The 14,272-nt window shown below is 42.1% G+C and overlaps 1 protein-coding gene across 5 annotated transcripts in view; it reads right to left on the bottom strand.

The window, feature by feature from the left end:
- Positions 1 to 14,272, bottom strand: part of fbxl2 (F-box and leucine-rich repeat protein 2) — a 120,183-nt gene that overhangs the window by 45,692 nt on the left and 60,219 nt on the right. For all 5 annotated transcript variants that reach the window (XM_080735687.1, XM_080735686.1, XM_080735685.1 and 2 more), the window contains one exon: positions 9,756 to 9,830. In XM_080735687.1, coding sequence (XP_080591813.1) covers positions 9,756 to 9,830 — 75 coding nt within the window. The remainder of the gene's footprint in view (positions 1 to 9,755; positions 9,831 to 14,272) is intronic.

Here is a 14,272-nt window from a genome sequence, read left to right on the forward strand (position 1 = left end):
ACTGCTGTACAGTAATTTGAACTCTGACTAAACTTCAACACAAAACGCATATTCCCTGGTGTGGACATTCATCATTTCTTGTGTGTGGAGTACTTTATTATGGTTGGGGAAAACCGTTTATCCATATGGAATATGATCAAAATTCCATCAGATCTCATTGTAACCACAGACAAATCTAAAGTCTCCGCGAGTGGGACTATTGAATGTGGTGGCCTAAGCGACCATGATATAATTTACTGCACCCGTAAAATACATAAGTCCAAAGCTGACGGCCACAAAACAGTTGAAGCTAAAAACCTCAAAACCTACTCTAGCGAAGCCTTTAATCACAAACTGGAGAAATCTGACTGGTCCCCAGTACTAGCTAGCACTCAGGTCGATGAAGCCTGGCTGGGCTTTAAATCCATTTTCAACACTACCCTAGACGAAGTGGCTCCTTTACGTAGGGTCAGGGTTAAAGCCCGCTCACAGCCATGGTGGAATTCGGAAATCTGTGAATCAATGAAACTCAGAGACAAAAAATACTCTGAGAAACGCAAATATAATCACAAACTCAAAAAAGGCCCCAATAAACACCTTGAAGCCAAATTAGAAATAGTCAGTTTAGAGGCTAATAAACTGAGAAATCGGACAACCTCCTTAATCCTTTCTGCCAAAAAACACTACTTGGATGAGAAAGTTGAGGAAAACATCCACAAACCACGAGACCTATGGAAGCTATTTAAAACCCAGCTAGGCTGTGGTGCTAAACTTAGATCCATAGCCAGCAACATATCCATCCAAACTCCCATAACCCTCCTCACTGACAGTCTCGATGTAGCCAAAAATCTCAACATCTATTTCACCTCCATGGCCAAAAATCTGGTCAATAAACTGCCCGCTCCATCTGGGCTGTTTGGTGTTAGGCACATCTTGAAATTCTACAGGAACCTTGGGGTATGCAAAGACAACTTTAAACTTGCCACGTTGACAACTGATGAAGTGTTTAAAAAACTTCGCACCCTACCTCAATTCAAGGCCGCTGGCCATGATAAAATCGCCCCCAAATTTCTCATAGACTCAGCTGCCACCATTGCCCCAATCATTACCCATATTATTAATCTATCTATCAAGCAGGGTTATGTCCCCCAGGACTTCAAATTAGCTAAGGTAACCCCCCTGCACAAAAAAGGCAGTAAACTTGACCCTGGCAACTACAGGCCAATCTCAATCCTTAGTTCCATCTCTAAGGTAATGGAAAGAATTGTCTATGAACAGGTGGCTAAATATCTTGAAGAGAATAAACTGATCTACGAGTTCCAGTCTGGCTTCAGAGAGTCCCATTCCACAGATACATGCCTCATCTATTTGAATGATTACATCAAACGTGAAATTCACGATGGCAAATATTGCGGCATGGTCATGCTGGACCTCCAGAAGGCATTTGACACCGTCGATCATTCTATTCTGATCGAAAAACTCAAAGCTATTGGTCTTGATAGCACAGCAGTGAGATGGATGCACTCTTACTTGGTGGGGAGGGAACAGATGGTGGAAGTCAACGGAACCCTGTCCCCCCCCTCCCAGTAAACTGTGGAGTACCTCAAGGGAGTATACTAGGACCACTGTTGTTCTTAATATACGTAAACGACATGTCATCTGCTTGTGACTGCAATCTGTTTCTGTTCGCGGATGACTCGGCTCTCCTAGTCTCCGGCAGAGACTTATTGCAGGTTGAAAAGGCCCTTAACTGTGAACTTAACAAGATCTGCACCTGGCTCAATGACAACAGACTCTCAATTCACCTAGGCAAAACTGAATGTATCCTCTTTGGATCTAGTCAGAAACTTAGCCTAGTTGAGAACTTCACAATTAAAGTAGGTGACACTGTGATAGAAAGAAAAAACTACATCTGCTACCTGGGTTGCATCCTGGAGGCTAACCTATCCAGTGAAAAAATGACCACCAAGGTTATCAATAAAGTCAACCAACGAATTCGATTCTTGCAAAGGGTTGCCCCGCTGATCAATACTAAATCCCGAAAGACACTAGGAGGAGCTCTTATTGGGCCCCTCATTGATTACGGAGTCCTTGTCTGGTATCGCGACGCCCCAGCCGCCTTAAAGTTAAAGCTTCAAACAGCCCAAAACAAACTAATTAGGGTTTTGCTTGGTCTCCCTCCTCTGACCCACCTTACCGATCATCACCACGAAAGCGTGGGATGGCTCAAAGTAGCTGACAGAGTACAGCATCTTGCAATGGGCCTGGTGTACAAGATACACTACACCTCCAAGATTCCCATGTACCTGACAAACTACTTCTTAAAGGTCAAGGATGTTCACGACCACAACACCAGAGGCAGCTCCACTAATCATCATCAACGTAGATTTAACACTAAACAAGGCTCTAACTCGTTCTCCTGCTACACCATCAAACTGTGGAACGCCCTTCCTCAAGCCCTAAAGGAGAGCAAATCCCTAGCCTCCTTCAAAATTGGTATGAAAAGTCACCTTCAGACAGCTGCTACCCGTGACTTGTAAATAGACTAAGCCTAAGCCCCCATGCCCCCCCCCCCCTTTTTTATTATTCTTTTTCTGCCTTTGTATTTGATGTTATGCTTTTGAAACTGATATTATCCTAGATAAAGTACTATGTTCTATCCGTCTGTCTTTCAATGTTATATGAGATACTTAAAGTGTGGTTCCTGTGGAAATAAGCCTCTGCTTTCTAGGATCTCCTTTTAGTTGACCTTGTACCAGTGATTTGTACTGTCATGAAACTGTACTTTTTTCTATTGCAAACTACTAATAAATTCTTCAATCAATCAATCAATAAATTGCATCTCTACCCAGATCACGTGATCTGAACGGGGAAATGCATTCGGCCACTAAGCACCATGGGATATGTAGTGTTAATTCACCTGTTTGCACCTGTTTACCTGATAACCATGGTAACCAGGTGAGACGTCTCCATTGTGTTGACAATCGTCTTAGCAGGTAAACAGGATTTTTTTGTTTCCTGACCTCAATTACACCAAGTTTTTTTAACCCTTACAGTGCCACCTTTTCACCACTAGAGGGCGCCCAATGGCCATAGAATCCACCATAGACAAGCGCTGTATATGCACAAGCCGTGCGCAGCCATGACGCGCCTGAACACTTTTCTTTGTGCATGAACAGGAACAGGATGAAGTTAGCTTGAAGTTAGCTATTGGCTACCAAGCATTTTAGAAGCCCTATTTTCGGCGATTTAGCCATGATTAAACCTTGCACACCTCATGGATATGCATGGAACAGAGAAAATGAGCTCTTAAGATCCTGGATTGCATTGGAGTGGATGGTAAATATCGGCGGCGCGACGCTCTCGCGGGCCGTGTAAACAGATGACGGCCGGCGGCCCGGCTCGAAAAAAGCCGAACTAGTTCGGGATTGGCACCCTGATAAGGTCCAAATAAAGCCGAACTAGTTCGGGATTGGCACAATAAGAGTTAATAATTAGGCTCAGAAAAGTGAGTTCATTGGCCTCTGGACGTACGCATCATTGGCCTCTGGACGTACGCATCATCGTCCAGGGGAGGGTGTGGTTGTATCACCTCTGATGTTACTTTCCACTGTGTTTGTATAGTTCCAATGCACCATTTTCCATTTACCTGTTACTTTGCACTGTATTTGTATCGTTCCAATTCACAGCTTTTACCATTTACCACTTTGGTTGTTGCATTCCAAAAGAGCTAGGTGACGATTAACAGTAAAGTTCCTGAACTACGACATAATGTACAGGAATATAGGTATATTATCTTTGCAAATCAAAATGCAACAGAATACAGAGAGAAAAAACCTGCCATGGCTCACTGGATTGGAGTTTTCAGTTTTAACATTTTAATACACATTTCATGTCATGATCCCTTTAACGGTTTCCTTTACGATTCCTATCAGGGGTTCCAAATGGACCCTTACAGGTCTATAACTCTGAGTGTGTACTGGAACCAAATGGACCTTTACAAGTCTGTAACTCTGAGAGTGAACAAATGGAACCAAATGGACCCTTACAGGTCTGTAACTCTGAGAGAGAACAAATGGAACCAAATGTACCCTGACGGATCTGTAACTCTGAGATTGTGCTAATGGAACCAAATGGACCCATATGGTGGTGTTTGAATTTAAAACGTTTGAGAACCACTGGCATTGAAAATGTCATATCATGATGATTGTGACAAACGAAAACGCGATTTACGATATTATAGTAATTTCCTATACAAACCTTTGGCCTTTTGGTTTCCCACTACTATTTATTCACCCGTAAAAACCTAAGTAAAATTAAAGTCAATCACATACATTATGTAGGCACGTGCGCTTGGGTGTCTGCATGTAAGGCCATTAAATAGGGGTGTAACGATATAGTAACTGTATCGAAATATCGTTTTTAACTTAAAAAATCGAAGTATATCGAAATGAAAACGGCTGAAATCGAATCGTATCGTTTTATTTTGTATCGTATCGAATCGGCAGTGCAAAGAATCGATTGTATCGATACTACCTACTTGTGCATTGTTTAATTGTGTTGCGACCACGGTCGCAGTTACTGTCAAAACCTCCACCAGCTGTGAGTCCGTCAGTCAGTCTGTCTGTCACACGTCACACGTTACACTTTTGCCCTGCTCATATCTCCGCCACCGTTGCCCCGATCCATGCCAAATTTTGCACACACAATCCTTGGCTGTCAAACCACAACCTCCACCCATCATTTCTCACATGGCCCTCTTCTAGCGCCACCATGAAGCCGATTCTTGCAAAACACATTTTTGGACACTGCTCCTACAAATTTTGTTCTAAAATCACGCAAATCGGTACACACTTGCGCTACACTCATGTCATCAACATGGATCCATCCCATTTAGCGCCACCTTCAGGCAGATTTTTTCAAACACATTTTTGGACACTGCTCCTACACATTTTGCCCTAAAATCACGCAAATCGCTACACAGTATGTCTACACTCATGTCATCAACATGGATCTGTCCCATATAGCGCCACCTTCAGGACGATTTTTTAAAACACATTTTTGGACACTGCTCCTACAGATTTTGCCCTAAAATCACGCAAATCGCTACACAGTATGTCTACACTCATCTCCTACACATTTTGCCCTAAAATCACGCTGCGACCTGACGGTCGCTTATCTCCCTCTTAGGGAGTCTTACTGGTACATTTTCCTTTCCATATAGCTACACTGGTCTATTGATACATGTGTGTAATCTCTGGGTTCATGTCAAGGTGCAGGTTTGTCAATATACAATGTCCATGTATTTGCAGATAATCATTGTGTTTACTTATTTATATCCATAATAATACATGTTTCTTTGCTAAATAGTTACTATATCGATTTTAAATCATTGAATCAGATCGTATCATATCACCACGAATGAAACAATATCGTCCATGTATCGTATCGTCAACCATGTATCGTGATACTGTATGTATCGAATCGCTATTAAAATGTATCGTTACACCCCTACCATTAAAATGTCATTCCCCGGGGGAAGAAAAACACCATTACACCACTGATTGCAAGCAGTATGCAGGTGCACTCATTGTGAATCTGCCTACGTAGACACACATCTTAATGATCTCTCTAAACAGTAGGGAAATACCTCTGCTGTCACTGTGCTGGATCTAAAACCAGCTTAGGGCTGGTCTATAAAGGCGCAGTGGCCTTTTGACTTCTCCCACTGTCCCTAAGATAGCAAGCAATGCACCAGTAATGCACCAGTAGCAAGCCCCTCAAAATGACTTGGAGACTTGACTTCAATAATATGTTTTGTTTTTTTGTTGCATTCCTAAGACAATAATTTGATTTCAATAAACGGGGACCCAAATACATTCGTGTCCCCGTCCGGAATCAATGGGGGTAAATGTATTCAAATACATGTTTTGTCTTAGGAATGCGACAAATATGAAAAAAAAAATATTATTTAACTCAAGTCGCCATGGCGTGAGTAACCAGTAAGACTCCCTAATCGGGAGATAAGCGACCATCAGGTCGCATACACAAACTTTAGAAGGCAATCGTAGCCAATCAGGAGGGAATATGGGAAATGGGACAGATCCATGTTGATGACATGACTTTAGAGATACGGTGTACTGCCTTGATACTTGTACTGTGATTATAGGCCAAAATCTGTAGGAGCCGTGTCCAAAAATGGGGTTCGCAAAGATCAGCCTCATGGTGGCGCTAGAAGAGGGCCATGTGAGAAATGAGGGGTGGGAGTTGTGATTTGCCTTCCAAGGAGTGTGTGTCCAAAAGTGTGACGTAACGTGAGGTGACAGACTGACAGACAGACTGACTGACTGACTGACAAGTGGTGGAGCTTTTCATAGTAACAGTAGAAAAAAAAGTCATTCTGGGAGTGAACTACTCCTTTAACACCAAACAACAGCAGCCATCAGCAGTTTACAGTTTACAGTTTACAGTTTAGGCATTTAGCAGACGCTTTTAATCCAAAGCGACTTACAATAAGCAGATACAAAACATCACAAGATAATATGTCAGTACATCAACAGCAATATAACAAGTGCAAATGGATATCTATCTAGAAAAAAACACAATATAATCAAAGTTCTAAAAAAAAAACTAAAAACAAATGCTAACTATCTTCATGTATGGTCATTGATTTTCTGTAGTGCAGAAAATCAATGCACCGATGAGCCAAGAACCTCTGGTAATAACACTGACTGTATGTGGGCGCGGGGCGTGAAAATGACAGCGGCATTGGCTGTAAACTAACAATGATAATCACCGCCTACTGTACCGACGTTTAGCACTGGGTGTGTAGAATAACACCCAAAGACAAAAAAACATAAGGACACAGTCAGGAAGTCACAGACAAAGAGAGTCAGTCAAAAACAACCTCAGTGAAAGGGAAATCCATAACCATAGTGATGGTGACAAGAGGACTAACAGAACTGACCCGTGCAATAGATCAGTGGTTCTGAACATGTGGGTCGGGACCCCCGGGGGGGTCCCCAAATTATTTTGAGGGGTCCCTAGATGATTAACTTCATGTGTAGCATTGTTTTCTCTCTCAACAGTAAACAAACCAACATAAAGTTTAAGTGCATAGAGGGTATTCTGCACATTTCTAAAGTGACAATTTAACTCAAAGGATGCCACGGCACAAATGGCTCCAAGGTCCAGGTGCCAAGATTGTGTATGTTTTTATTTACTGTTTCATGAAAAAATATTTTTTTGGGGGGGCCCACTGATCGATCACAGAAACAGACACAGTCGTTGTGATTCAGTGGCAAAAAGATGTTTGTCAATCGGACAAATGGTTCCAGAGATAGAGCTGAATGAATCTGCTCTGCATCCTCATCCACTTAGTCTGGGATCACTTCACTTTTCTGGCTTGTAAAGGTCTGGAGCGGAAACCAAAACAATTTGGCCGGAACTATCCACCGGAACCAGTTTTAACCCAAAATAATTCCCCTCCGCTCAAGGACATACTTTTAGGGCCTACCTAATAAACTCCTTGATGCAGAGTAGTTTTGCTTTTGAAAAAATCGTTGGTATATGCATCTTTTAGTCCAACTGGTAGCGACTGGAAAGACTACACTAGGCTACTCAAGCATTTCAATAGGGATTGGGGAAACAAACGGAGGGAGCCAACACACAAACAGAGAAAAGCATCTCTCTGATCTCAGGTCATTTTTTTTTCTTTGATCTAAAGACGTCAAAGACGTCATTGGCACACTGGGCCCTTTGAAAAAATATGTCAAAAGACGTAGGACTGCGTAATAGTTCTAAAATGACAAATTAATTAAACATTGGCCAAAGTGTCAAATATTAGAGGCAGAAATTGTGAAAATAGCCATCTGCTATTTTCACAATAGAATCGTGTTATACAAAGTGTAACTCCTCAACTCTTAGTGCTCGTCAGTGTGGGGGGTCCCCAGTTAAAATATGATTATTTTGGGGGACGTTGCTTGAAAAGTTTGAGAACCACTGCTATAGATCAGAGGTCTTCAACGTTTTCAGGTCAAGGACCCCTTAGCTGAGAGAGAGATGAATCAGGGACCCCCACTATATACTATGGATAACATTGTGTTGCAGATTAAAACTTTTTCATACGTTTCGTAGATAGCTTCAAAGACTTGTTTGAACTGTCATCAATGTTAGATTCAGACATTTAAAAGACAACTTTTTTTTACAACAAGGGTTCATATTTTAGATTGTAATTAGAGAAAAGAAAAGATGAGTTTTAAAATGTTTTCATTTACTGCTTTCTATTGTTTTAGCCGTTTTAGCGATTTTGATTTCAGATGGTGGGAGCATGCGTGCAAGTGGATTTAGACACAATAAGCCGGCGATTTCTTTATTACTATTTACAGTGACACTACCAGCCCCCATAAGTCACAACTGCCCATGAAAGATTGTGGTGCATCTTGGGAATGGGCTTATTGTGTATAAAAGTACATATTTAGCCACTATTTAGTACAATTGCCCCAACGCACTGAAATCAAAATCATTAAAAACGCTAAAACTATAGAAAGCAGTAAATGAAAACATTTTAACACTCATCTTTTCTTTTCTCTAATTACAATCTAAAACATGAACCCTTGTTCATGATTAACCACAATCTTTTTCCAATCTTAAACCTCTTTGCCGGAAAGAGCCGATCTACAAGCTCAGATAGCCTCGCAGCGGGGCGTTGCGAGGCGTTGTGAGCATGTAGATCAACTATTTTCACAATTTCAGCCTCTAATATTTGACAATTTGGGTTAGGGTTTTTTTTGTTTAATTTATCATTTTAGAGGTACTAAAAGGTCCTTAAATTGTCACTTTAGAAATGTGCAGATACCCACTATACACTTAAACTTTATGTTGTTTTTTTGTTGTTGAGTGAGAAAACAATGTTGCACATTAAGTTAATCATCTGGGGACCCCCTAGTCTCGCGTAGCCAGACAACTATTCCACAATCTCTGAATGCTATATAGAGTCTGGAACAGCAGCTCCCTAACGGCGAGTAATGGAAACGGGCATTACCGTTCAAGAAAATATATTTTAAAATGTCATTTCTGCTAAGCAGCAAGCTAAACATGTTTATATGATTTTTATTTATATAATGATAAATGTGTGCGACGTGAGACTGAAACGGAAGTGACGAGGGGGCTTCACTTCCGCTTCATCTCGCACTCATCATTTCTTCCCCGGTTTGCCAGACTGTATGCCGGGAGCATTTGACCAAATCGCGGAGGCAACAGTCTGGCCACGCGAGACTAGGGACCAAAATAACCCACCGGATGAGAACCACTGATTTAGAAGGGCCGGCATTTGTAGAACATAAAGAATCCTTGTTGAGGTGAATCTGATACAGTCAGACACAAAGAGACAGAGAGAGAGAGAGAGACAGAGAGAGAGAGAGAGAGAGAGATAGACCGCAGAAAGAGAGACAGAATCCTGACATGACCTGGGTTACTGTGAGGCTAAGCTGTGACGTCACACACACACACACACACACACACACACACACACACACACACACACACACACACACACACACACACACACACACACACACACACACACACACACACACACACACACACACACACACACACACAAACAGCCCAGAGCAAAGCCTACTGACCCAGTAGCACTGACTAAGCCCTGGGAAACACGCAAATGACACATTTTCACTCTTGTACAAACACATACTGTACGCACGTTCAAACAAAAGAACACACATTCTCTCTCTCTCTCTCTCTCACAGACTCACCTCGATGTCTGTCTGGAAGTTGAACAGGTCGATCTTCTGCCAGTTGCTGCCGTCCAGAGCTAAGACATTCCATGCCTGAGATAGAGAGAAGAGAGAGAGAGAGAGAGATATGAAGAACGATGATGATAAACAACCAACCATGTGTCTACCAGTACCCCAAGTCCCACAACACTGTAGAGCAGGGTCAACCTTTTCAGGCCGCGACCCCCAAAATAATCATTATTTTAACTGGCGAGCACTAAGAGTTGAGGCATTACATTTTGTAGAACACGGTTCTGTTGCGAGGCGTTGTGACCATGTAGATCGGCTATTTTCGCAATTCCGGCCACAATATTTGACAATTTGACCAATGTTTAATTTGCCATTTTAGAGGTATTAAAAAGTGTAAAAAGTGTCTTGGTTTGTTTATATATACACAAGATAGATGTTAGTTGATTTAGTCAACTGAAATGTATTTTGGCAGGCCTTGATGGCATCGTAATGACTGATTTTACACTTGGTTGCGTGCTGAAAATAGCAGATCTACAAGCTCACAACGCGTCGCGCTGCTTGTTGACGAAATTTTCAATATATTTAGTCTTAGTTTTAGTCATCACAGCTTAGTTTTTATTTCGTTTTTATTTCGTTTTTGTCAGTGAAAAAAACGCAGTCGACAAACATTTTTCGTCATAGTTTTAGATCGACAAAATCAACACTGTTGCACTGTCACCAACAATGAATATGTGACTGAATACACACTGTGTACAGTCGATTAACAATGAATGAATAGTATGCAAGTCTTCCACTCAAACCACATTTCACAAATAGTAGAGATATGGGATCGTTTTCTAACGTATGTGACTCTTATATGAAGATGTGAAGAGGTTCCTACTTTGATTTATTTATATGTATTGTTATTTCTGTATTATCTTGGACTGACTGTATGTGTCTGTATTTGTTGTTGTGCTGCACTGTACCATATCCACATTTTGTATTAACTCTTTCTCAGCCACGGGGAGCCACTTAATATTAAAACCGGATTAAACCGTACTTCATCTGTACTCGAATTAGCCAACCGAAATTTTCCGTACTAGGTCATTAAAACCGAAATAAATGATAATGATTAAAAAAAAAACAACGATCGGCAGCTGTCCTCAGTCTCTTCTTCGGCTGGTCTAAAAGGATCATTCTCTCAACCGTCTGAACCGGAAGTGCTTCTGGTCACTATCCCTTCTCTATACCCAAATTCCCGTTCACTTTCATTGTAGGAGGAGGCGTTAGCATAGCATCTCTCGGTGATGTTTTCGACCAGATAGAAGTTGACATGGGGTCTTCATACGGACTGGATTACATTTGTTTACCTCGATGTGCACGGATCGTGCACGTGAAGCGCACAGGGGGGGGAAGACGACTCGGCCAAAATCCCCACTATATGCCAATGCAGATGATACACTTCGTGGTGAGTTTAAACCGGGGGATCGACGGAAGAGAAAAAAAGAACGCTGCCATCCTAGAAGGACGGGGGGTGCGTTGATGTTTATAATCATAATATTATGTCTCAGATCATAATACAATAATAGAAATGTCCGGCTAGTCCACAACAAGCCATTCTGACCAGGCTGGGAAAGTGTTAACTCATTGAATGCCATTTCAAGATGGCCCCCAAGTACCAGGCTGCCACTATCCTAGATTTCTAGTGCACGGATCAATTTTTAGTGCACGGATCGTGCACGCCCATGCACCATATATGCATCATATGTGTAGTACTTTTTAACAGCTTTCAAACAAAAAAATCCGCTTGGAAATCCGTTCAGGCATTCATGAGATAGAAGCCTTCAAAGTCAGACAAAACAAACACTGCCACCTTCCAAATCTCTAGTGCACGGATCAATTTTTAGTGCACGGATCGTGCACGCCCATGCCTAGATCATGCACCATATGTGTAGTACTTTTTAACAGCTTTCAAACAAAAAAATCCGCTTGGAAATCCGTTCAGGCATTCATGAGATACAAGCCTTCAAAGTCAGACAAAACAGCCATTTTTGACATTTTGAAAGATGTGTTTGTTATGGGGCTAAACATGCAATTTCGCAATTGCGATCATGCCTAATACATTTGAGGCATTTTTAGAAATTTTTTTATAAAAAAAAATTTTGAAAAAAAAAAAAAAAAAAGCCAGGGAGTACTGTAATAACTCGTGAAACTCGTGCCTTGGCAGTCAATGAGTTAAGAAAAAGAAAATGAAAACATTTTAATTACAAAAAGAAATAGCCAGTCTAAAAGTTCACAACACCTGTGAGCTCGTAGATCTGCTCATTTTGAGAAATGTTTCGACAAGGATTAGCCTGCAATGACATGCCTGAAATAGGGACTCTGCCGGGTTGAAGGTCGTTGCCAGGCATCTGACAAGGTTCAGTAGTGCAGTGGTTCTCAACCTGTGGGTCGGGACCCCCAGGGAGGTCCCCAAATTATTTTGGGGGGGTCCCCCAGATGATTAACTTAATGTGCAATATTGTTTTCTCACTCAACGGTAAACAAACCAGCATAACGTTTAAGTGTATAGATAGAGGGTATCTGCACATTTGCTCACAACACTCACAATGCTCACAACGCCTCGCGTTGCGAGGTGTTGTGAGCATGTAGATCTGCTATTTTCACAATAGAACCGTGTTCTACAAAATGTAATGCCTCAACTCTTAAGCCCGTATCAGAGTGTACAGTGGAGAGCTATCCACCGCAAATTAGCTTTCCACCTCAAGTCAGAAAATAAGTGCAGGACATCATAGTCACTCACGGTGGAGTCCTGTACACCGTGACTGACTGGTCTAGATCGACCAATCAGTGAACGGGGTGTAGAGCCTGTCTGTCTGATAGTAAAAACAGAGAGATGTGTTGGGACTTGCGGTGTAAAGCTCTCCACCGCGAGGAATGATGTAACGTTGTAGTTTCCTGACTCAAAAAGACTCGAAAAGACTACACCGCGGTGTAAAGCCTTCCACCGCCCAGGCGACTATGATGTCGGCTTTAATGTTCGTCAGGGTGGGGGGGTCCCCAGTTAAAATATGATTATGTTGGGGGTCGCAGCCTGAAAAGGTTGAGAACCACTGCAGTAGTGTACTATCCTAGTAATCAGTGGTGTAAAACAGTGGCCAAAAATGAGTCATCTCGTTGAGAGACGAGACAAAGGGTTAACTTGGTTACATGCAGCTGCATCCGTTCTGTGTACCCTGTGAAAGACCATGGTCCATACGTCATACCGTGTCTCGCAGAGAAACAAAATGGAGGATCTAGGCTACATACACTTCCATTCTAGGCTGAAACATAAAAACAGCTTTATCTATGAATAAGGTGCAAAGAACGCCAGGGAAGCAGAGATCTGCCTGTTTTCACGGCGTCACTTTACCGCGATGGTCGGCCCCGGTCTGGATTTTAGTTTCGCGAGCGTTTGTAAACAAATGGATCTTCTTCCTCAATCGTCAGTGGAACACTCACATGCACAAAGCTTCCGAGGCTCTTCAAAATGAAAGCGTAAGTGAACGACGGCAGCAGCAACAGCTAGAAATGTTAGAAACCTTGGCTTCCCATGTGTTAATAGTCAACACATTAGAAGAAAACATAATGTACATTAACCACTTCAGCCCCTAAATGTGAAAATATCCGATCTACAAGCTCACAACGTGTTGCTTTGCGACGCGTTGTGAGCTTGTAGATCTGCTATTTGCTTGTAGATCTTCTATTTTAGATAGGGTTAGGGTTAGTGAAACTAACGCGGGACATTCTGGATAGTGAGTCCTTTTACTTTTGGTACTTTAAGTACATGTTGACATGAATACTTTTGTACTTTTACTCAGGTACATTTTGAATTCCAGACTTTTACCATTAATACAGAGTATTTCTAGATTGCAGTGTTGACACCATTACTTAAAGTGCAGCTGAAACGCCCCACTACGGGGAGCGGCACAGAAAAAGGTGGCAAGCCCCCCCTCTTTTAGAGCCCCACTGCCCGGCGAGAGGCAGCATCCCCTCTTGGTGAATTTTAGTGCTTTCGCCATTTCAACAAATAAACATAAACAAACATATTCTCATGAACAATGGGAATGTAACAACCAGATTTGTGTGGAAATATACTTTTTATATGTACAGATTTATATCCATTTTTGTGTCTTTAGCTTTAGCTTTAGTGCTAGCCTTAGTAGCTCTGTGCGAGCAGAGGAAGTTGCTTCCTGTGGGCGATGGGAAGAGAATGTACATTGTAGGTACAGTACATTAGGCCTATAACTCTATGGTACAGTAGTATGTGAGTACTTTTTCCACCACTGCCCACAATTATGACAGCGTTGTCATGGGAAGTCTGGTGACAGAGAGCCAGTTTGACACTTTCCCTGCAGGAATCCGCTCTCCGGCTGCAAAGCGTCTCACCCTCGGGCTCCAGTGCTTTGTCTCTGCCCTCACAATTATCATCTCACATAGTTCATTCAGGGGCGTCACAAGGGGGGGGGGGGGCATAGGTGGAGGGGCCTTAATTATTTTATACTTTA

Source organism: Nannobrachium achirus (genome assembly GCF_963921795.1).
Source record: "Nannobrachium achirus genome assembly, chromosome: 10".
Classification (NCBI taxonomy): Eukaryota; Metazoa; Chordata; class Actinopteri; order Myctophiformes; family Myctophidae; genus Nannobrachium; species Nannobrachium achirus.